The sequence below is a fragment of the Aulonocara sp. 'chitande type north' Nkhata Bay genome, linkage group LG20 (genome assembly GCF_057382095.1).
Source record: "Aulonocara sp. 'chitande type north' Nkhata Bay isolate Kocher_YH1m ecotype deep benthic linkage group LG20, A_spYH_male_GT1.1, whole genome shotgun sequence".
NCBI lineage: Eukaryota > Metazoa > Chordata > Actinopteri > Cichliformes > Cichlidae > Aulonocara > Aulonocara sp. 'chitande type north' Nkhata Bay.
The window spans coordinates 7,737,769-7,757,215 of record NC_141363.1 but is presented as its reverse complement, the minus strand read 5'-3'; the positions used below and the strand labels follow the sequence as shown (position 1 = coordinate 7,757,215).

At 40.9% G+C, this 19,447-nt stretch overlaps 3 protein-coding genes across 5 annotated transcripts; all 3 read right to left on the bottom strand.

Annotated features, from left to right (window-relative positions):
- Nucleotides 1–76: 76 nt before the first annotated feature.
- Nucleotides 77–5,032, bottom strand: LOC147305074 (uncharacterized). 2 transcript variants are annotated; one of them, XM_086276402.1, is made up of 6 exons: nucleotides 4,812–5,032; nucleotides 4,299–4,432; nucleotides 2,498–2,616; nucleotides 2,184–2,386; nucleotides 1,981–2,061; nucleotides 77–1,829 (listed from the first exon to the last, which is right to left on the bottom strand). In XM_086276402.1, the coding sequence occupies exons 1-6, from the start codon at nucleotides 4,916–4,918 to the stop codon at nucleotides 1,301–1,303; spliced, it is 1,173 nt and encodes a 390-aa protein (XP_086132528.1). In that variant the 5' UTR covers nucleotides 4,919–5,032; the 3' UTR covers nucleotides 77–1,300. The 2 variants fall into 2 exon arrangements, with proteins under 2 accessions (XP_086132528.1, XP_086132529.1); XM_086276403.1 differs by having other exon boundaries at nucleotides 4,272–4,432; nucleotides 4,812–5,026.
- A 1,532-nt stretch (nucleotides 5,033–6,564) lies between these two features.
- eif2s2 (eukaryotic translation initiation factor 2, subunit 2 beta) lies at nucleotides 6,565–11,651 on the bottom strand. Of its 2 annotated transcripts, none has more exons than XM_086277856.1 (9): nucleotides 11,495–11,651; nucleotides 10,251–10,434; nucleotides 10,057–10,157; nucleotides 9,804–9,933; nucleotides 9,604–9,704; nucleotides 8,434–8,582; nucleotides 8,262–8,318; nucleotides 8,062–8,147; nucleotides 6,565–7,951 (listed from the first exon to the last, which is right to left on the bottom strand). In XM_086277856.1, exons 1-9 carry the CDS (start codon nucleotides 11,507–11,509, stop codon nucleotides 7,776–7,778), a joined length of 999 nt encoding a protein of 332 aa, XP_086133982.1. In that variant the 5' UTR covers nucleotides 11,510–11,651; the 3' UTR covers nucleotides 6,565–7,775. The 2 variants fall into 2 exon arrangements, with proteins under 2 accessions (XP_086133982.1, XP_086133983.1); XM_086277857.1 differs by having other exon boundaries at nucleotides 9,604–9,701.
- Nucleotides 11,652–13,424: 1,773 nt separating this feature from the next.
- On the bottom strand, nucleotides 13,425–19,019 carry LOC147305072 (charged multivesicular body protein 4c-like). Its single transcript, XM_086278400.1, has 5 exons — nucleotides 18,668–19,019; nucleotides 17,050–17,227; nucleotides 16,515–16,629; nucleotides 15,398–15,524; nucleotides 13,425–14,774 (listed from the first exon to the last, which is right to left on the bottom strand). Exons 1-5 carry the CDS (start codon nucleotides 18,849–18,851, stop codon nucleotides 14,710–14,712), a joined length of 669 nt encoding a protein of 222 aa, XP_086134526.1. The 5' UTR covers nucleotides 18,852–19,019; the 3' UTR covers nucleotides 13,425–14,709.
- Nucleotides 19,020–19,447: the final 428 nt, after the last annotated feature.

Below are 19,447 nucleotides of genomic sequence, written 5' to 3'. Positions count from 1 at the left end.
TAATTAGCAGGATATAGGTCATGTCAATACTGCAGTCAAGGTTTTTATAATCCAGACAACAACGTCAGGCAGCAAGTTTATTTTTTAATGAAGATCTTTTATTGAACATAGCATAAAAAAGGACTTTTTCCCCATTAGATCTCATACATGTTGGGGGAGAAAAAAAAGTCAGTTCCACAAGATGGAGAATGTGGCTGAGTTCAGCAAGTCTGATGTTTACAGACTCACAGGAGTTCTGAACACATGGACCTTTCAAGCACAAAAACAGTACTAGCTGCAAACTTTAAATAAGGCTTTCCAAAACCCTTAAGTCTGTTCTGAAGCTGGGGAGGGAAAACATTACCAGGGAAGCAATCGGCGCAATGGAAGAATCTGAGGAAAAACAGGACGCTGCAAAGGAGTCTAGTCAAACTGAAAATCAAAAACTAAAATAAAGGCCCTTAATAGATTACCTGCTTAATGTTACCAACCTCCTCCCCCCAAAAAGCTACCAAAAGATTGCTTTGTGCTGATTACTCTATGTACAAGTAGTTAAAAGGGATCAAAATAATCCATCTACAATGCAAGTTACTCAAAAGTGAAGTCCAAACCCTCATCTTTAAATTAAGAAGTTCTGCACTACAAGCTCTTACATCCTGAATATGCATCGTTTAACACGAAGACAGACTGATTCCTCGAAGAATGTGACCGAATGTGCAGGTCAACTCAACTGCTCCAGTCCTGGAGCCTACTCTTCAACAATCATGCGAGCTTGAAAGAGTACGACACAAAATAATTACCAATCAAAGATGGATGCTTCAGACATAAGAGGCCTGGAGACACAAGGAAAGCAAACTGTCAGACTACCAACCAAAACAAACAGCTGCAAACTGAATAAAAGAACATTTAAGACAACTTAATATTCACTGACCAAACAAACAACTTGAAATGAAAGCAGAACAGTAAGAAACCTAAATTTTACCAAATCAGGCACCAGTCACAGAGACATCAACTTCCTCAGGCTATAGTTGTAGAGCCCAGCACCCATTTTCATTAATCCAAAATTCTTAATTTTATTTGTAAACTTTATTTTTTTAATTTTTATTTTTTTAAAGGGAGCAGATCATCTGAAACAAGTTCAAAAAGCATCGGCTGTATTGTGGTTGATGGTCTAATAAACTCCTGCTTTAACAAGTTAAAAGACAAATGTACATTTGAAGGGGGGCGTCAGAAGCATAAACCAGTTATTAAACACTGCTCAGTATGTACAGCATAATGATCAAGCTAAACAATAAGAAAACCTCTCCCTTCTCTACACCCACTAATCCTGAGAAGCTGATCTAGACCGTGAACGAGACCTGGAGCGAGACTTGGAGCGAGACCTGGAGCGAGACTTGGAGCGAGACCTGGAGCGAGATCTGGAGCGAGACTTGGAGCGAGACCTGGAGCGAGACCTGGAGCGCTTTTCTCTGGACTGGGATCGGCACTCTTCCTCTTGTGGAGATGGGGAGCGAGAGGCAGATTTGGCCACATGCTCTTCTTTTCCATTCTCTACTGGAGAGGGTGAGCGGCTGCGGGACTTCTTCTCAGCAGACCGTTCCTTTGATCGGCTACGAGAATCCCTCTCCGACTTTACCTTAGAGCGGCTCTTTGAACGAGACTTGGACTTGTGCTCGGGGGAGTGAGACCGAGATTTGCGAGAGCGTGAACGAGATTTGGATTTGTTGGATCTGTTGGATCTAGAACGAGATCTGCGAGAACGTGATTTGCGGTCTCCTGACTTGGAGCGAGACTTTCTCTCAGACCTGGAGCGGGAATGATGCCGTCTCTTATTGCTGCGGGAACGAGACCTATAGGAACAGAAGCAAAGCTCAGTACAGCCCCACCTTACATGACAGCAATGTCATGACAAAATGTCATACTGAACATACAGAACTTATCAATACCAATAATTTAATTTAAATCTCCATGTTACGGTTCCAAGATTACATTGATCCTAACCTCGAGTGGGATCTGGAGCGACTCTTTGAGCTCCTGTGGCTTCTGCTTCTCCTGCTACGGGAGCGACGACGACTGCGAGATCTGAAGATGACACAGCACGATTTAAAATTTATTTATTTTTTACATCAGTTTCTTGTTAAATAAACAAAATGTACCAAAGCGAGGCTCATCTTAAAGCAGTCAGCAGTAAGAAATTTGCTTACCTGGAGCGACTGCCAGAGTAAGACCGACGTCTGCGAGGACGGTCTTCCACCAGGCGAATTTTCCGCCCGTTGATGTCAGTACCATCCAGCTTGTCCAGAGCCCTCTTCATGTCGGAATAAGTCCGGAACTCAATCACTCCCTCATTGGTGCGTTCCTTGTGGGCATCTGCATAGGTCACCTCTCCTGCCTGACGCATGAAGTCCTGGTGGACAGGAAGAGGATGAGGTGCCGATTATTGATTTCATTCCAAGCACTTCTACAATACACTTTCCCTTTATCTGAAGATTCCCCTCTCTTATTTTCAAATATTTACCTTGAGGTCCTGCCAACTACAGCGGCTGGATAAGTTCTCCACAACGAGGCGGTACTCTGTGCGGACTGGCGGTCCATATTTGTCCCTGCCAGAGCGGCTGCGGCTGCTGTAACCGCTACCTTTATAAAAAAACAACAAAAAAAAAAAACGACAGCACACACAAATAGTTAGAACCCACTAAACCAAACAAGATTCAAAGTACTACTGCTCTGGGCTATCAAATGCACTCAAGGCAGTGAGTTTCCAGATTATTGTCCTTGGGGTGGGGGTGGGGGGGGTTAAATTTGTACAAATAGTCAAAGGGGTTTCTTTGATCTCATTTTCAAACAGCTTCAGTTAAGTGCTCTACAAGCAACTGCATGGGCTCTTTAAAGTTTGTATTTTTCAACATTTGGAAGCTGTTTTCTGCTGCAAAGAACACCACTGCATCTGTTTCCGGCAATACAAAAAACACAAATCAGCATCTGTCTTACTCCAGTACATCACTGTGATGCTATAGCTGCATAAAACAAATGGACAGTGATGTTCTTTCAAGACCTGTGTATCCTGTAACACAAACAGAAAGGAGGCATCCACAAAGGCTGCAGTCAGGGACACTGTTCAAATTGATTACGGTGTTAAAAACACACCGATCTTTTGAAAATTGGCATCTTTTTATTTAACCGGATGTCAGTCTGAAATTCTTTTTTCCAGTTTTGATCTTACAACATTTCTTTAGATTGTAAGGTCTGTAAAGGTGCCGATCCACTTATGTTTGCTGTCAACATAAAAACCAATGGCAATCCTCACCATCACCCCTGGTCTATTGGCAAAAGGCTGCTGTCATCATGGCTTCCGGTTAGGTCAGCCAAGGATCAAGGGGGGGCAAAGGTCACACACACATTGTAAGGTGAAAGCCAAGGCCAAACGGGACAGGCAGTCATCTTAGCCAGTCATCTTTAGCCTCAATGGACTCTCAGCCTCAGCCCGCAACTGGACTCTTTCAAATTGAAACATCAAGGACTTTTGTTAATGTTGAATATAAAAAAAAATTTATATATAGACCAAAGTTAAAACACATTTCACATGAAAACGTTAGTCTACTCCTAATGACTACACTAACTAGGTAGCTATGTATGTGGTGATTTGTGTTCAGCTTGTTTTTTTCCCCCTCTGGTGCAAACAAACAAAAATAAAAATAAAAAAAGACACCTTCACATGGCTCGCCCAAATGACAGTTATGGTTCAAGTGAATTTTACAATGTATGAAAAGAAAACTATGTTATTTAACAACACTAAACTCTAGACTCAAAACTGCTCTTTAAATCTCACAGATTGTTGCCCCTTGCAATCAAATAGCATGTAGCTCGTGATGATAATCACTATGGAGGAGCAAAAACCTGCAGGTCACTACCCCTTGGGTGACAGACTGAGAACTGTTCAGCAGGGTGATATAAAATTAAACTGGACTCCCTGATTTGTAAGAATGAAGATAAACCATGGTTGCATGTAATGAAGTTACTGCGTGATATAATGAACAACATCTCTACTGACAGTCCTACAACTTTGCATGCAACCTGCGCCTTAAAGAGCTACCCACGTGGCTGGCTATAACCCATGAGGGGTACCTGGAAAAACCTGATCGAGGGCCAGCTGAGTATCTAAACCTATGCGGCAAGTCTGTTAAAATTAGCGTAACCATGAATCATTCAAACAGCTGTCTGTGCAGTCCACGTCGACACCTCACCCCAAGGGGAAGGGGAAGAGAGGGTATCTTGTAATAGACTGCACTTACTGCGCCCACCACCCCAGTAACCCCCACCGTAGCCATCTCGGTCTCGTCGCGGGCCCCGGGCATGCTCGACGATCACCCGCTCCCCACACAGCTCCTTCCCGTTTAGCTCGTAAACGGCGTCGTCGGCGTCCCTATTATCTTCGAACTCCACGAATCCATACCTGCAAAAAGAAAGGGTTTAAAAGCATGAGTATGAAATGAGCGTTACCCGCTTACTTCCACGAATTAGCGTTAGCATACGTTAGCACAGCGACGTGCAAAGTATAAAGACGCCATGTTGGCCACGCGACATTTGCTAAACGTTCATGAATGAAGTTAAAGAAACAAAACGTTTTACATTTATAAGGACAATACTAAATGTCATACATCGACATATTGCGTTTTAGAATCAAACTTAACTTCTAAAAAATATATATCTATCTGCGTAAAAGAGTGAAATGCCCCCCGAGTCCGTGCGTCGTTCGCATGAATGGCTAGCTTTAATGCTAACTACGACATGCTCGTTGGACTCTGGCTTACAAAATTCCGCCGAAAACTTACCCGTTCTTTAAATCAATCTCCATTAGCTTCCCATAGCCGCTGAAAAACCGCTGAATATCTTTTTCGCGGACATGATAGCTTAGTCGTCCGATATAAACTCGAGGCATTGTGATTCGCCTAGAGTGACTGTTCTTCACTACTGCTCCGAAATTGCTGAATGCTACTGCCGTTAGCTCTCCGCCAGCAACCGGTCGGCTGTTTCGCCAAACCCAGCCAATAAGCGTGAAGCTAACGATGATCAATTTCCGGAACAGAACTCCAAATTAAAAGCTACCGTTTATCACAAAACCGCAGACATTACGCGCACGAGAGGAAAATACTAGTTAAATCCTATGTAAAATCTGCCCTAGTCATTTCCAACTAGAGGCATTTTGTAACTGTAGTTTGCAGTGGGTACATACAGAGATCATCTTAACTAATTCAAAAAAGGGTACAATTTTACTTGTAAAAAAAAACAAAGAAAAAGAAAACACCCGCAGTCACAAAAACTAGGTAGTTAAAAAACACATGCAACTAAACAGTAAATTGTTGGAATAGTAAAGTCTCTATTGCAATAAAGTTGAATTAGAAAAATTCCCGTTAACAGCCAGACACAGAACCAGCCTTACTGATCAGTTTATTCACTCCGTTGGTATTACAATTTCTGATGCATATGGTCCACAGCTGCGTGACGGAATATCTCTATCATTTATAATTTCTGTTTAAAGCCTCTGTGTTGGCCTTCCATGTGGATGCCCAGGTAGTCATAGTCCTCCACCACATCAGTAGCCTGTCCCAGGATACACACGGTTCGTGTCCTTCTGAAAGTCAAGTCACCAACTTCTTTGGTCTTATTCACATTCAGAAGTCAATACTTTCTCAATGACCACTCCACAAAACCATTAACCTCTGCTCCTCATCACTTAAACATCCAGCTGCTGCAGAATCTGAGTATTTCTTTAGGCGACATCACCTGGAGTTGCACTGATTGAAAGTCCGAGTTGTACAAAGTGAAGCAGAACTGAGACAGCATAGCCTCAATGGTTTGATAACTATTGGATAAATTGGCCAACTATATCTATAGCATCCATATTCTGACTCCAAATGATAGTATAAGTGCAAAGTTTGTGAATTTAAATTAAACATTCATGGTTTGGCTGTATAAAATTGTTGAAACACATTTAGAATATGGCAAGTGGTAGAGATTAATGAGTGCTTATCTGATAGGCTATGTGCTTAAGTCTGGCTGATTTATGTGACTTATACATCAGTGATTGATGCATTTGCCTGCATACTGGTAGTTTAAGCACAGCTAAAAACAAAAAACAATTATATAATATAGTGACATTTGGGCCTGCAGAGGAAACCTAACTATGGCACCAACCTGACATATTATCCTGCAGTCAGGTTCAAAATAAATCTGCAACTCGACATGTAATCACCAAACTCAAGGACATTGTCTTCAGTTACCATGGTTATCAGCTGCTCATGTTTTAACCTTGTGGGTCTGTGTTTGTATCATTACAGCAAACCGTAGGCCTCACAAGGACTGTCAATCACATCTGAGCAAGTCACACAAATAAGACTTAAATATTTTAATGGGACTTGAAACAATGGCCATATTTAGAAATGGGAGGGGGCCATAATGACGAGAGCCAAGGCCGTTCACTGATCATTACGACCTTTTTCCATTGTGACAGTGAAAACATGACGTCATTATCATGACTGACAATTACTAAACGGGCACCGTCATTAATGCAAGCAGAGAAAGTAGTGGAGAGAGAGAGAGTAGAATATTTTATTTTTGTAAAAACCAGGTTTTAAAATGATTCCAGCGAGACCTTTATATTCACATTCCTCTCAAAACAATTAGATTGACACTCCTTGATAGACTCTGTTAACCACACTGCAAAATAGGAACCTGAAGGAGGAAACGATCTGAGGTGCCTGCTCAGAAGTTGTAGTTTATTATTACTTTATTATTTTAGTGACTGGCATTAGCTCATGAATCCTGCTCATCGGAGAAAAAAAAAGAAAAAAAAAAGAGAAAAATCGAATCTTTATTTTCAAATTGACTTCATCAAACCTCAAGTGGCTGACAAAATGTTCTAATCAAATAGGTACACAAACTGCTCATCAGTGCCACAAAAGCACTCACAAACATACTGTATAATAATTTCTACTCATCTCATAAACAGCCTCCTTTATTAGAGTACTCTTAATGTTGCTCTCCCCTTCATTAGCCCCCAAGTCTTCTAGTTTTGTGTCTCCTGCTACAAAATGATCAAAAGCAGGTCCTGTGTTAGGAGCCTCACACACTAGTTTCAGTGACATGTTCCTGTATGTACTCCAGCCCGGTGACTGGTTTGTCTCTATAAGCTTGAGTAGAAAATCCTGGACTGACAGTTTTTTGTATATATCATTTAGGACCAGACCAGAAACAAGAACACACCCTTTAGTTGAGTTCAAGAAAAAAAGAAAAAAACCCAGAAGTGACCAAGTCAACAATTCGTTGGTTCTGTTACTGTAGATGAACTTAGCTTATCTACAATTTGGCTAATCTGAAGAAATATTAACGTCTGGCGCATGTAAAGTGGAAAAATAAACAAAAACTAAACTTCAAGCTGTGTTAAATCAAGGGTTTTTTGGAGGAATCAAGAATCACAGCAAATAGGAAACAGGAAAAAAAAAAACCCTAAGAGCTGGAGGGTCCATCAACCAAACAAATCAAATGCATCCAGCAGTGTATGTGTCAAACATCTGTTGCTTATCAGGTGCCTGAACCCTATCTTTCATCTTTAGACACTCTCACTCCCTGTCAGGTCAGGCCATGACACAACCAAAATGACAGCCAAACCCTCCCGCAGTTCAATTCAGAGAGTCCTTTTAGCAGATCAAGCGGGCGCCCGACCCCAGCTTCGGCCCTTCTGATGGGGAAAGATTGGACCGTGAGAAGAGGTGGGGGAAGCCCAGTTTTAATGGCCTTTAGTTAGCTTTGGCGCGGAGCTGCGCCCTCTTGCCCGTCACAGCCTGGAAACCGGTCTTGATACTGGCGACGGAGCAGCGGGAGTGGCACGTCTCACACTGCAGGAAATAGAGACGAGTGTCCTTCTGCAGGATGGTCTCCGGTGAGCGGCAGGTGTGACACGTCACATATTCCTCTGCAGGGGTGAGAACAGTCCACTCAACATTACTGTTCACAAGCAGGGGCTGTTTAATTTTACCCCCATCAATGGAACTTCACTGTAAAGAACACGTCGTTCCTACTTACTGATATATCTTCTCAACACATTTTCTATCTGTTTCTGTTGAAATCTGCCTTTGATCACAAGCTGGTTATTTCCGTCAATGGAGCCGCTGTTGACAGAGAAAAACGCTAATTAAACTTTTACTTAAAGTGAACACACAAAAACAAAACGTGCCACAAACTTAGCTTGAGAACTGACATCACTTAAAATACAAAAAGCGTACCTCGTTCCCAGCTCAGCCAATAGAAAAGCGAGGAGATGTTTAGGCTGACGATGCAACCTGTGATTAATCGCATGAAAAAAGAAAAAAAAGAAATCAGTTTGTGGATTACACATACTACAAGTGTCACTGAAATGCGTCTGTCAGTAAATATAAAAAGCTACACGAGGCTCACAGTTTGCAGATGTCTGTGAAATTGACAAAGGAGGTTTTCTTGGTTCCCACTCGGACCACCTGGGGAGGCTTCATCACAAACTTCCTCTTCTCCCCAGCCACCATGTCGGGGTTCTTCTCCCTCATGATGTTGAAGACTCTGTTCAGGAGCTGGAATAGAGACGATACTGTGACTTTGTTTTGTTTTTGTCTATGTTCATAAAGTTTTCAACACAGAATATAAAAGGACAGAAATTGAGAGCCCTGTGGGATCAGCTGAGGATAAAAATAAATAAAAAAGGAAAGCAGTGTGTAAATCTGTGCTTTTTATAAACACTGTTCTCAGACCGGTAAATCCAACTTTGTAATTTTACAAACCGTTTCACTCATTTCCTCATAGAACAATAAGTGGGGGATTTTAACAACTCTATTCAAAAAGTACATTTAATGCCGTTAAATATTCAGTGCAAAACTTCAACATAAATGTAGATCAAAGCACCAAATTAGTGGACACTAACTTGGTGCTTTGTCCTACATTATCAGGCCATATTTCACTTTGTTGCAATCCTGACTAAGGAATTTTCATTTTCTGACGTGAACCTTTGAAAGTAAACAAATACCAAAATGAACACATTCATAAAGAATGTGGTCCAGTGTTTCACTATCTGTTTGACAAAATAAACAGGAAATATTAAATGTTGAACTGCTGTCTTAGAAAATCATTGCAATCAAAAAAATAATTTATCATTTTGAAGTGTTTCTTTTGCCTCTTAGGAAGGTTGGCAGGGATAGGTATCCGTTTATAACCCCGCCAGTCTCAGGTAATGTTTCATCAGATTTTTTAACCCTGCTAGTCTCAGGTAATGTTTCATCAGACTTTCCTTTTGGACACAGGCTCTATTCAGGCAGAAACGGTTTGCAAAGTAATTCCAGTTTAACAAATCTGTGGGGATGGAGCTCACAAAACCAAATGGGCTGAGGTCTTAATATCAGGACATTTATTAATGAGAGAGAGAGAAATACAACAATCTATTATGTCTATGTGTACACAGCCTCACACAGTACAAAACAACCGAAAACAGTCTAATATTTATCCCACTTTACAGGAAATAACTTCACAAACAACTATGATAACTCTTTTTCTGCCTTTCCTGAATTGTTTCTAACTTTCTCATTTCACGTATCATCCTACCTCGTCGTAGGTGTAGTCTCTTTCCGAACCAGCCCAGGCCGGTCCTGTGGAAGAGCTGAAGGAGATCCCATCACCATTCTTGCCATCATCATCATCCACTGCTGGGAGAAGAAAAAGAAAAATGACATTATGGGTCAAACATTATGATCCATGTCCCTTTTTTCAGTCCCTAGTTTCAAAACCATGTGATTTCATCGTACCGTCGTCTTTATCACCGGAGTCGTTTTCATCAAAATCTACTTTCTTTGGCTTCTTCTTTTTGTTAGGGAGCATCAGATCCAGGTTGTCCTCCTCCATAGCTTCCGTCTGCTCGCCTTCAATTTTCAGCTCCTGGTTTGGACAAGCGAGAAGTGAAACTCAGCACGTGAAAGTTATTGGTAAGCCAATCAAAATCAGTAGAAGCAAAAAGTTAAAAGTAATGCAAAATCAGCAAATGTTTAATCAATGGCTGACCTTCAATCCCTCCTCCATATCATTTTCAAACACTTTCTTGGGTTTCTTCTTCTTTTTCTTCTGGTTGAAGAAGTTTAGGTCGTTCAAGTCATCCGACGGCTCTGGAAAAAAAGAAAAAAAAAAAAACCCTCTTCGAGCTCATAACTCTACACAACATAGTTGCGAACTGATACCGCACCTTAAATAGATCTAACCTTTCTTCCTGCCTTCATCTTCATCTAGATCCACCTCCTTGTCATCTCCAGCCTCTGGTTCTGCCTCCTTTGTCTCCACCTCCTTAGCTTCTTCTCCCCCCGTCCCTTCTCCTCCGTCCTCCTCCAGCATGAAGGGCTTCTTCTTCTTCTTTTTCTTCTTAGTCATGTTGGGATCGAAAATCATCTGAAAAAAAGAGTGAAGGAAAAAAATCAAATCAAAATAAATATTGAAATGCTGTCCAGCTTCATTTAGTACGGACACTTTATGGCTGCTTTAAATATACATAACATTGACTAATCCAGCATAAGTACAATTACCAGTGAGAATTACAAGATATATATATTTATGAAAGTCATGTTTCATCAGATTTTTCTTTTGAGTGGCAGTGGGAGTTTGTTTGAACATTTTACGCTTGTGAAATTTAGTTTTCAGTTATGAAAACTGGACTGTGGAAAGACGCTATTTTTTCCATTTTAGGCCAAAAAAAAGTAACATGAAGTCATATCAAGGATTGAACAAAGAAAACAACTTAACAGATAACAAAATGTTGCATATCATCTTTACAGACAGAGGCTGGACTCTTGAGTTGATCCAGTGTACACTGAGTGTGTCAGTACACTATTAAGAAACCCTACCTACTGCTGTAGGTTTCTTAATAAGGCTTGAGGTAAAGTAACCCTCCAGAATTTTTAACTAACATATTGCACAGACTGCCCCCATTCAGTTAGAAAAATAATAATAAAAATGTCGTACTATTAACATTAAGCAGCGGTAATTCTGGTATTTTGGTTTTATTTTACAGCCAGAGGAGCTGTCCTTAAGGACAAACCGAGGTACAGATAGCTTTTGGTCTCCAGCAGAAAACGTTAACAGTTAGCTCCGCAGCTCTGGTAACGGGAAGCTAAGGCTACATAGCTAGCTTCCACTCTTCTCTGAGAGTCCGGCGGAAGCTTCGACAGCTCGAATTGATGAGCCACGCTCAGAATATATAACGTATATGCTCCGATAAATAGCTGTATATCAATATACTTGATGACTTTCTTGATATTCCGGCTGGCTCGGGCCGTGCTAGCCCGACTGCAGCAGCCATGTGAGCGCTACTGCGGACAGAAAGGGAGGGAGCAGGAGAGTCGAGGCCCAAAGTCATCCCCAGCACCGATATGCGCCTGAAACTCAACGAATTCCGTCCAGCAGTTCTTCACACCTACACGGATTAAACAGCATCTGACTCGGAGTGCCTTACCTCGTCTCCTGACATGTTTGCGTGCTGAACAATGAAATAAAAATGCCTCTTCTTTCTTCTTCGATCAGTCCCACACCGCTTCGCCCAAAATTTCTTGCATCAGCGTATGACTACAGTGCGCAAGCGTGAAGTCGCCAAATCCCGACGTGCTCGTGGTGACACCCCTTTCTGCGCTTGCGCATTGACAGTTTTTAAGGAACGTTCAAGATCGTGACTCAGAAATAATAAACTGGTGCTAAATATGCACGTTGTCGTTTTTATATAGTTCATTTTTTACAATTATAATAGTAAAAACTTTCATTTGTCAACAACAAACTAGTCATTATAACATTACGATAGAAAATAATATTTAAGTAAAAAAAGGACAGAACATCAGCGAGAATAGTACCAGAAAAAAGGAAAGAAAATCAACTTAAATACAATTAAATAATACAGTAAAAATAAACTTGCAAAACAAATTAAAGAATTGTAAACAGCATTTCCTACATTATCAGGCCATATTTCACTTTGTTGCAATCCTGACTAAGGAATTTTCATTTTCTGACGTGAACCTTTGAAAGTAAACTAATACCAAAATGAACACATTCATAAAGAATGTGGTCCAGTGTTTCACTATGGGAACGGGAAATATTAAATGTTAAATTGCCGTCTTAGAAAATGATTGCAATCAAAAAAACAATTTATCATTTTGAAGTGTGTTTCTTTTGCCTCTTAGGAAGGTTGGCAGGAGGTATCTGTTTATAACCCTGCCAGTCACAGGTAATCTTTCATCAGATTTTCCTTTTGAGTGGCAGTGGGAGTTTGTTTGAACATTTCCTCTTGTCAAATTTAGACAACTGATATAAAGCATAGGTAAACTTGGCTATAACACCTGCTATCAACACTGTATAGTCGATTCTTTCTTTACAACCTGGAGCATATCTTGTATTATGTATTTCCCCTTCTGATCTCATAATGATTGTCATAAAGTCACAATGACTGTATACAGCCACTGATTATTATGTAAATATTTGCCGCTATGTAGCTAATGTGCTTTATCCAGAATAATAGTTGTACTTTAAGGGAAAATCATTGAGATCTGATAAACAGGCACCATTTTTCAAAACTACAAAAGATCAGTGAAACGGCAAATTGATTTTCCCTTTAGTTAAACTTTGTTGAATGAATATAAAAGCTGCAAATTTTAAGATTTAGTGCCTTTGGAACAGACCAGTTACTTCTCTCGTCTTTGTCTTTAAATCGCCTTTAAAAAGATTTTGTTAATATTTGTTTTTTGGTGTTATTGTGATGCAGAAAGAAAAGAAAAAAGCTCCAGCTACACAACCCGGAACAAGATGCTGATGTGGTGGAGGACTATAAGTACCTGGGAGTCCACATGAACAGCTGAAGAGAAGATCAGCACAGATCTCAGTTTCCAAAGGAAGCTGAGATGCTGCAATATGCGATGCGACATCATGGAGATTTTCATCACGTAGATGTGACGAGCACAGTGGACTTTACTTTGTTCTGCTGGGGGAGCTGGCGACACCAAAAGAATGAGCAAACTGATCAGGAAGGCTGGCTCAGTGACTGGCCATCCTCTCCTATACTTACCGAACGGCCGCTCCCTCAAGAGACAGATACAGGAAATATTTCATGCCACCACAAGATATCTGAATGGTAGTAAGGCATCTGCCAGAAAATAATAAATTATTATTGTTCATTTTGTCTGTTAAAAAAGATTCTGTCTTCATTGTTTTATTTATGGAGTGATTTTAGAAATACTCTGTAGCAAAGCTTTAGTTACCAATTTAATATTAAACTAAAAGTGTACTTGCTGAGGTTTTTCTTCACTCACACTTTGTTTCTTTCTCTGGTGATCTGCTTAACTTAGTCATTTGACCAAAAACCAAAACAAAACGCATGAACAGACAATGCTTCCACCACAATGAAAGAATTGAAAACCATTTAATGATTCGCAAATAATATTCTCATCTGGATAAATAAAACATAGAAATGCAAACATGCTTATCCATTTGTCCTCGTGTTACGTTTTCTATGTAAAAAATGTACATCATGTTGCTGAAAAACTAAAGGAATTCAACTCTTTTAAACTCTGAAATGCATGTGTTGCAGATTGGCTATAATCTAATCTTTTATAAACCACCATCTCCCTCTGGATGCAGTTAATAAGGTGTGACAATAGTTTAATATTACTAGTTTCTTTTTTTTTCCTTTTTCTTTTTAACATACATTTTGAAATGAAAACCTTTATGAGTGGGACACAGACAGAGGAGGATGAAAGTGGTAGGTTAAACATCTCTCTTACTAGCCCTGCGGTGTGACCTGTGTCGTGATTTCCCCACCGTTGCATGCTTCACGCAGCATCAACCAAAGCGCTCAATGGCAGCAGTAATGCAGTGTACTTAAAAAAACAAAACAAACAAAAAAACCAAAACACACACAGTCAGCTGGGATATTTACACCAAAGAACGAGAACCACTGATGGGGTTGGGAGGGTAAGGGGAGAGGCAAAGAAGGAGTGAGCGGCAGTAGGTCGAAGAACCCAACCTGAAATGAAAGAAGAGGTTTGGATTCTGGCAAACACACACAGCTCAAAGCTTCTTCAGCCAGCACACACTCAGCTGCACCTCCATTTCCAGAGCAGTTAACAAGACGAGGAAGCAACGGGTTATTTTGTCAAGGAAAACAAAAAAACAAACAAACAAAAACACAAAAAAAAAATTGCCACAAATAGGTAAACGGGAGAGTGAGAAATCGATTTTTTAAGCATTAATCATCCTTGAAAATCCCCCCCAAAATCATCCAGCGATGTTAACAATGACAACAGCTTGGTGAATAACTCCATCTACTGCACCATCCAGCTTATAACACCACCCTGCAACATGAAATCTGTGGCCACCAGCATGGCACACGACAAGGACCACAAAGTGCTGCATTAAAGTTGAGGGTAAAAATATTAGGTGACTTTGTCCAGTATAGCAGACCCTCACGGACTCATTTGTACTGAGCACCTTGGGGGTCTCTAAAGGGGAAAAGGAAAAGAAAGACTACAGCATTGTTGCTTTTTTTTGTTTTGTAGTGTTACACATAAAGTAGACAGTCCACTCTTCTCAGACACACAGAAACACTCAGACACAACATCCCATCAGTCCATTCGTTTCCCTCTTGTTCCTTTCCTCTCCGATGCAGGTGTGATGTGGCGGATGCTGCATTTACATGGCTTCCATCGCCCAGCGCTGCAGGTCCTCCATGTCGTCCTCGTCCTCCTCTTTCCTGGCTGTGGGAGGGAGGACAGAAATAAAAGATGTGATCTGAGGATCCTATCGAGATCTCATCAAATCCTCATTCAGCATTAATCACTATTAAGTACTATTGTAATTCATTATTACCCAATACTGCTGCAAGAACACTGACGGGGACTAGAAAGAGACAACACATTTCTCCCATACTGGCTTATCTCCACTGGCTTCCTGATAAATCCAGGATTGAATTTAAAATCTTCTCCTCATGTTCAAGGTCTTGTATAATAATTCCATTCGAGCACTTTGCTCTGAGACACTATCTCTACTTTTAATATTAGGCTTAAAACTTTCTTTTTGATAATGCATACAGTTAGGGCTGGATAAGCTAACTATGAAACCTTTGGGGCAAGTGCCTGCTCATAAGGGATCATCTGATTGAGGGTTTTTTTCTTTATTATAGCAGCACCTTTAGCTGACGATAAAGATAAAGATCCTATGAAATAAAGCTCCTTGAGGAAACTGCTGTTGTGATTCGGTGCTATATAACTAAAAATAAAACTATAGCAGTCACATCACTGAAAGTTAGTAATTAACAGTTTGTACATCCTGCGAACAGCGTAAAAATGCAATGCAAATGGTTACACCCCAGAGTTCTTACCAGGTCTGGAAGGTAATGAAGTCGAAGGCACATTGGGGAGAGGGGCGGTCTCTGGTCCACCGATCTCGAGCAGATTTTTGTCCAGCTCTTCCTGTTCCAGCTCGTCCAGCTCGGCAAGCAGCTCATCCTGAGAAGCAAAGAAATTCACCCCAAGGATGAAGACCAGCAACAACGTATTCATACCAGCAAAAGCAAAAAGATAATAACTAATAATTAGACTCGGCTATACTGGGTTAACCCAACATCATTATCAGTGCAACATTCATATGCCAAACACAGGATAATAGCAACTGTCTAAGAGATAAGTAATGATATTTCTGAGTCAGGCGTATGAAAACATGCTTATGTCATGTACAGTAAAATCCCATCATCATTAAGAAGGAAGCCTTAGATAAGCAAAGATGCAAAAGACATTCTGATGGACTGCTGCCCCAGTCCTGTGCTCCAATCAAGCTCCAGATGATTACAGAAGCTGTCTTAAAAAAATTGTTAATTTCATGTATCTCAGGCTTCTTGTTCGGCTCCACACACAGGTGCTTGCTTGTTTCTGGCTTAGTAACTTGTTTTGTTTCCATCTGGGACACTTGCCTCACCCTGACGACTGTGGCAGGTTTAGTAGAAACTGCACCATGCATAGACTACTCTGTGTACAAACAACAGATCTCGAGGTGGTACCAAAGGTTGAGGTTTTTTTTCTTTTAAATGAGGGTGTAGTCGTTTTTTGTCTCCTGTGCTGTTTTGTGAAAAAAGACATTAAAAAAATGTTTAAAAAGAATCTATTAAAACCTTTTAGGTGCAACTCCACCTTCTCCATCCTGGTTAAAGCACACTTTAACGTGCCTACAAGCCAGGGTCATAACAGTGTGTATCTGCAGTTATCAATACGTTACTGTGGATGCAAGTACAGATTAACCCTCCTGCACCATTTCATTTTTTTTGATTTAAGCTTAGAATTGAGTCTTTTTTCTTTAATCATCACTACCCGTTTTATTTGGGTACGCTCTCAATTTATGTATTTTTGGTAATAAAATCTGTGAATAAAATGAGGCACTTGCACACTTAGAATCAGATATACCACACAAATGTAAACATAAAACAGCTGAAGAGCTTCACCTACCTCATCAAACTCCTCACCAAAGCCCACAGGTTTAGAGATGGCGTCAGAGATTTCTTGGGCCAGTTCCTGCTGCTCTGTAATGTCCTGCATCAGTTCATCCACTTTGTCAATGTCCCTGAAATAAGAAGGAAAGACTGTGAGCAAAAGAGAATTCACTCATATAGGTTTTATAAAAGAGGCTATTTAATCTAAATATGACGATTAGATGTCTGAGTAGTTCTACGGCAAAAACTAAGGAGGATGTCAGGCATCTAATATACATGGCAGTGAAACCCACATACACTTTTTTATGGTTACATTTTACAGATACTGACTGAAATAAATGCATAAAAGAAAGGATTACTGCATCTTGGTGAAATTATATGCATTTCATTATCAGCAAAACCTCCTTGTAATATTTCTGATCATTTCAGAACTGACTGAATCTTCTTTACGCTTGCTTTAGTCTCAGTAACAAAAAGGAAGTTGCAAAAATAATCTGTGCAGAGAGGTTTCGTCCCAGTCCAATCGATCACGCCTTGGTGCTCGCTCTTACATGTTTTCATGAGCAGACTTCATGGCCTTGGCAGCGAAGCCCATGTTTTTGAGCACTTCAGTGTTGGTGTTGGCGTTCTCCAGAGCCTCCCGCTGGAATTCAATGGTGGACAGCGTCCCATCGATCTGCTCGAGCTGCTTCTCGTACCGCTTCTTTCTTTTCAAGGCCTGAAGTGCCGCTGAGGATCCAAAGACAGGGAGTGGGGTGGGGAGAGTCAGAATGAACAAATTGGCCTTGAAACACCATTTAGTGACAATGGAGAGAAACAGTGAATAATGGTACTTTAACACAGCAAATATTTGTGATACTACCCAATCAGGCTGTCATTCCTGTTAGTCAGCACTACTCTGTGAACCTAGATAATTCACTGCTAATTATTCGACCACATTAGTGACACTTTTAGCAATACGAAAGACAGTCAAATATAGCCGGCGTGAAGACTAATGGAAAACCTGGAGAGTAATTAATCAGATAAAGAGGTCAGATGACAACAACCCCTGAAACCTGATAGGCTATACTGATCTTGTCAGAGAAGGTTGTGCTACGCTGAGTCATTCTGTGAACTTTTTTTTTTAGTCTTTTTTTTAATTTTTTTTACTTAATACATCTGGTGGCTCCATTAACTGTTCATCCATTTTTCTTCTTCCACTTATTCAATTTAGGTGTTGCGAGGAGGGGACTGCGGGCTGGCTGGAACTTATCCCAGCTACCTTAGAATGAGAAGCAGGGGTACACCCTGGACAGGTTGCCAGTCTATTACCGAGCTAACACAGACAACCATAAATCATCAATTGACCTAATATCATGCATGTCTTTGGACTGTGGGAAGCGATGGAGAACCCGGAGAGAACATGGAAACTCCACACTGGCTGGATTTGAACCTGCGATCTTCTCGTTGGGAAGCGACACCGCTAACCATCCTGATCTAAATTAAATTTACTCTGATCCCTAGAAATGTGCTCGATGTCAACAAGAACAATACACATGTACAAATCTATATGGTTGGCTCCACGTTGTGGTAGAACATGGTCAACTTGTATTACAGTTAACGTATAATGAGCCCCAAGCTGTGATCGGCTCACGTAATCATCTGTAAGGAGACTGTGGGACCTGCTGGAGGTCCACAGGTCTCTATACGGACATCTGATCAAGATGCAAACACGCCCACCTCTCTGACACTTATAACACGTGCTCAACCCTTGTCCTGGCTAACTGGGTCGATATCTTTATTGCCGCTATATTTGCAACATCATACCTAACAGTCTATATACACACACCACACCTTCAACCAGGTCTCCTGATTTTTAAACAACCACCTATGAGTCAAAAGAAAACTCGAATATCAGCAAAGGCCAAGGCTAGCGTCCCCGCGGGGCCATAAGTTAACGGTGATCACATAATGAAGTCAGTCACACAGCTAGACAGCCGCCCATCCAGACTGGCAGCCATGGCCGTGGTAAAGACGCTGGATGAGGCTGCCAGCAGTTACGACACCTCGGGAAAGTTAGCCAACTCAGCTAACGGGCTAGCTAACGGTTAGCTTGAGGTTGCTGACAACAAAAATCTAACAAGCAAGAGAAGAAACTACGGGGGAAAAAAACCCCTCGCGGCGTCTCACCTCTTTTGTTCTTTGTGCCGTTTTTCTTTGCGGTCTGCAGCTCCTGTTCGATCTTCTTCTCTAAAAATTCCTGTTTCTTGGTTAGCATCTCCTCCGTCTCCCGGAGTTTTTGGATCGCCTCCTGTGGACTCGGTCCCTTTCCCGATTTTCCTCCTCCTCCAAATATCTTGCCAAACACCGACATGTCTGGGATATTACACAGCGCTTACTATAAAGACAAAACACAAATGCGAGATATCTTATAAAATAAAGCTAAAGCTACGTCTCTGCTAAGCTACTCGGACACTTCGCCTTAACCTGGACCCTGGAAGGGTTGTTGATGTTTTTCCACTTCCTGGATTAGGCCCACTGACGTCATTCTGCCCGGCGAATGAGGGGCGTTGCCTGTTGGTTCTCTGTCGCCATCTGCCTGACAACTGCTTTTAATCCTCTTTAATTCTTCAATCACTCTTCTTTAACAAGGAATATATTAATAATAATAACAATAGTTTTTCCTCTTTCGAGTTTAGCAGCTGTTGTGCTTTCGTACTTAATGAAACGTCCCAAAATAACAAGTAAAGGCAGTATTTTTGCAGCTGTATAGATTTTTTGTCCTGCTATTCAAGTATCAAAGTATTAGCAGTTACAGGGATATGCACACCATGCTTCCCAGATTGCATTCTTAACTGAAAGGGAAAAAAACAGAAACCTTTCACAGAGCCAGACAGTTGGGGGGGGGTTATGTATTTTAATTCATTATGATGCTACATCATCCATGGTGGCTGTTTATTTTCTTCCTTT

Bases quoted from the DNA above. Each gene is read 5' to 3' on its own strand.
- LOC147305074 (XM_086276403.1), bottom strand. From the start codon at position 4,918: ATGCCTCGAGTTTATATCGGACGACTAAGCTATCATGTCCGCGAAAAA. The intron at 2,062-2,183 runs GTAAGCAAATTT...TGTCATCTTCAG, and splicing joins TACTCTGGCAGTCGCTCCAG to ATCTCGCAGTCGTCGTCGCT. The intron at 1,830-1,980 runs GTTAGGATCAAT...CTGTTCCTATAG, and splicing joins CGCTCCAGATCCCACTCGAG to GTCTCGTTCCCGCAGCAATA.
- eif2s2 (XM_086277856.1), bottom strand. The intron at 10,158-10,250 runs GTTAGATCTATT...CTTTTTTTCCAG, and splicing joins AGATGAAGGCAGGAAGAAAG to AGCCGTCGGATGACTTGAAC. The intron at 8,148-8,261 runs GTACGCTTTTTG...CTCTGTCAACAG, and splicing joins TTGGCTGAGCTGGGAACGAG to CGGCTCCATTGACGGAAATA.
- LOC147305072 (XM_086278400.1), bottom strand. From the start codon at position 18,851: ATGTCGGTGTTTGGCAAGATATTTGGAGGAGGAGGAAAATCGGGAAAG. The intron at 17,228-18,667 runs GTGAGACGCCGC...TTGGATCCTCAG, and splicing joins CGGCACAAAGAACAAAAGAG to CGGCACTTCAGGCCTTGAAA. The intron at 15,525-16,514 runs GTAGGTGAAGCT...TTTGCTTCTCAG, and splicing joins TTGGTGAGGAGTTTGATGAG to GATGAGCTGCTTGCCGAGCT.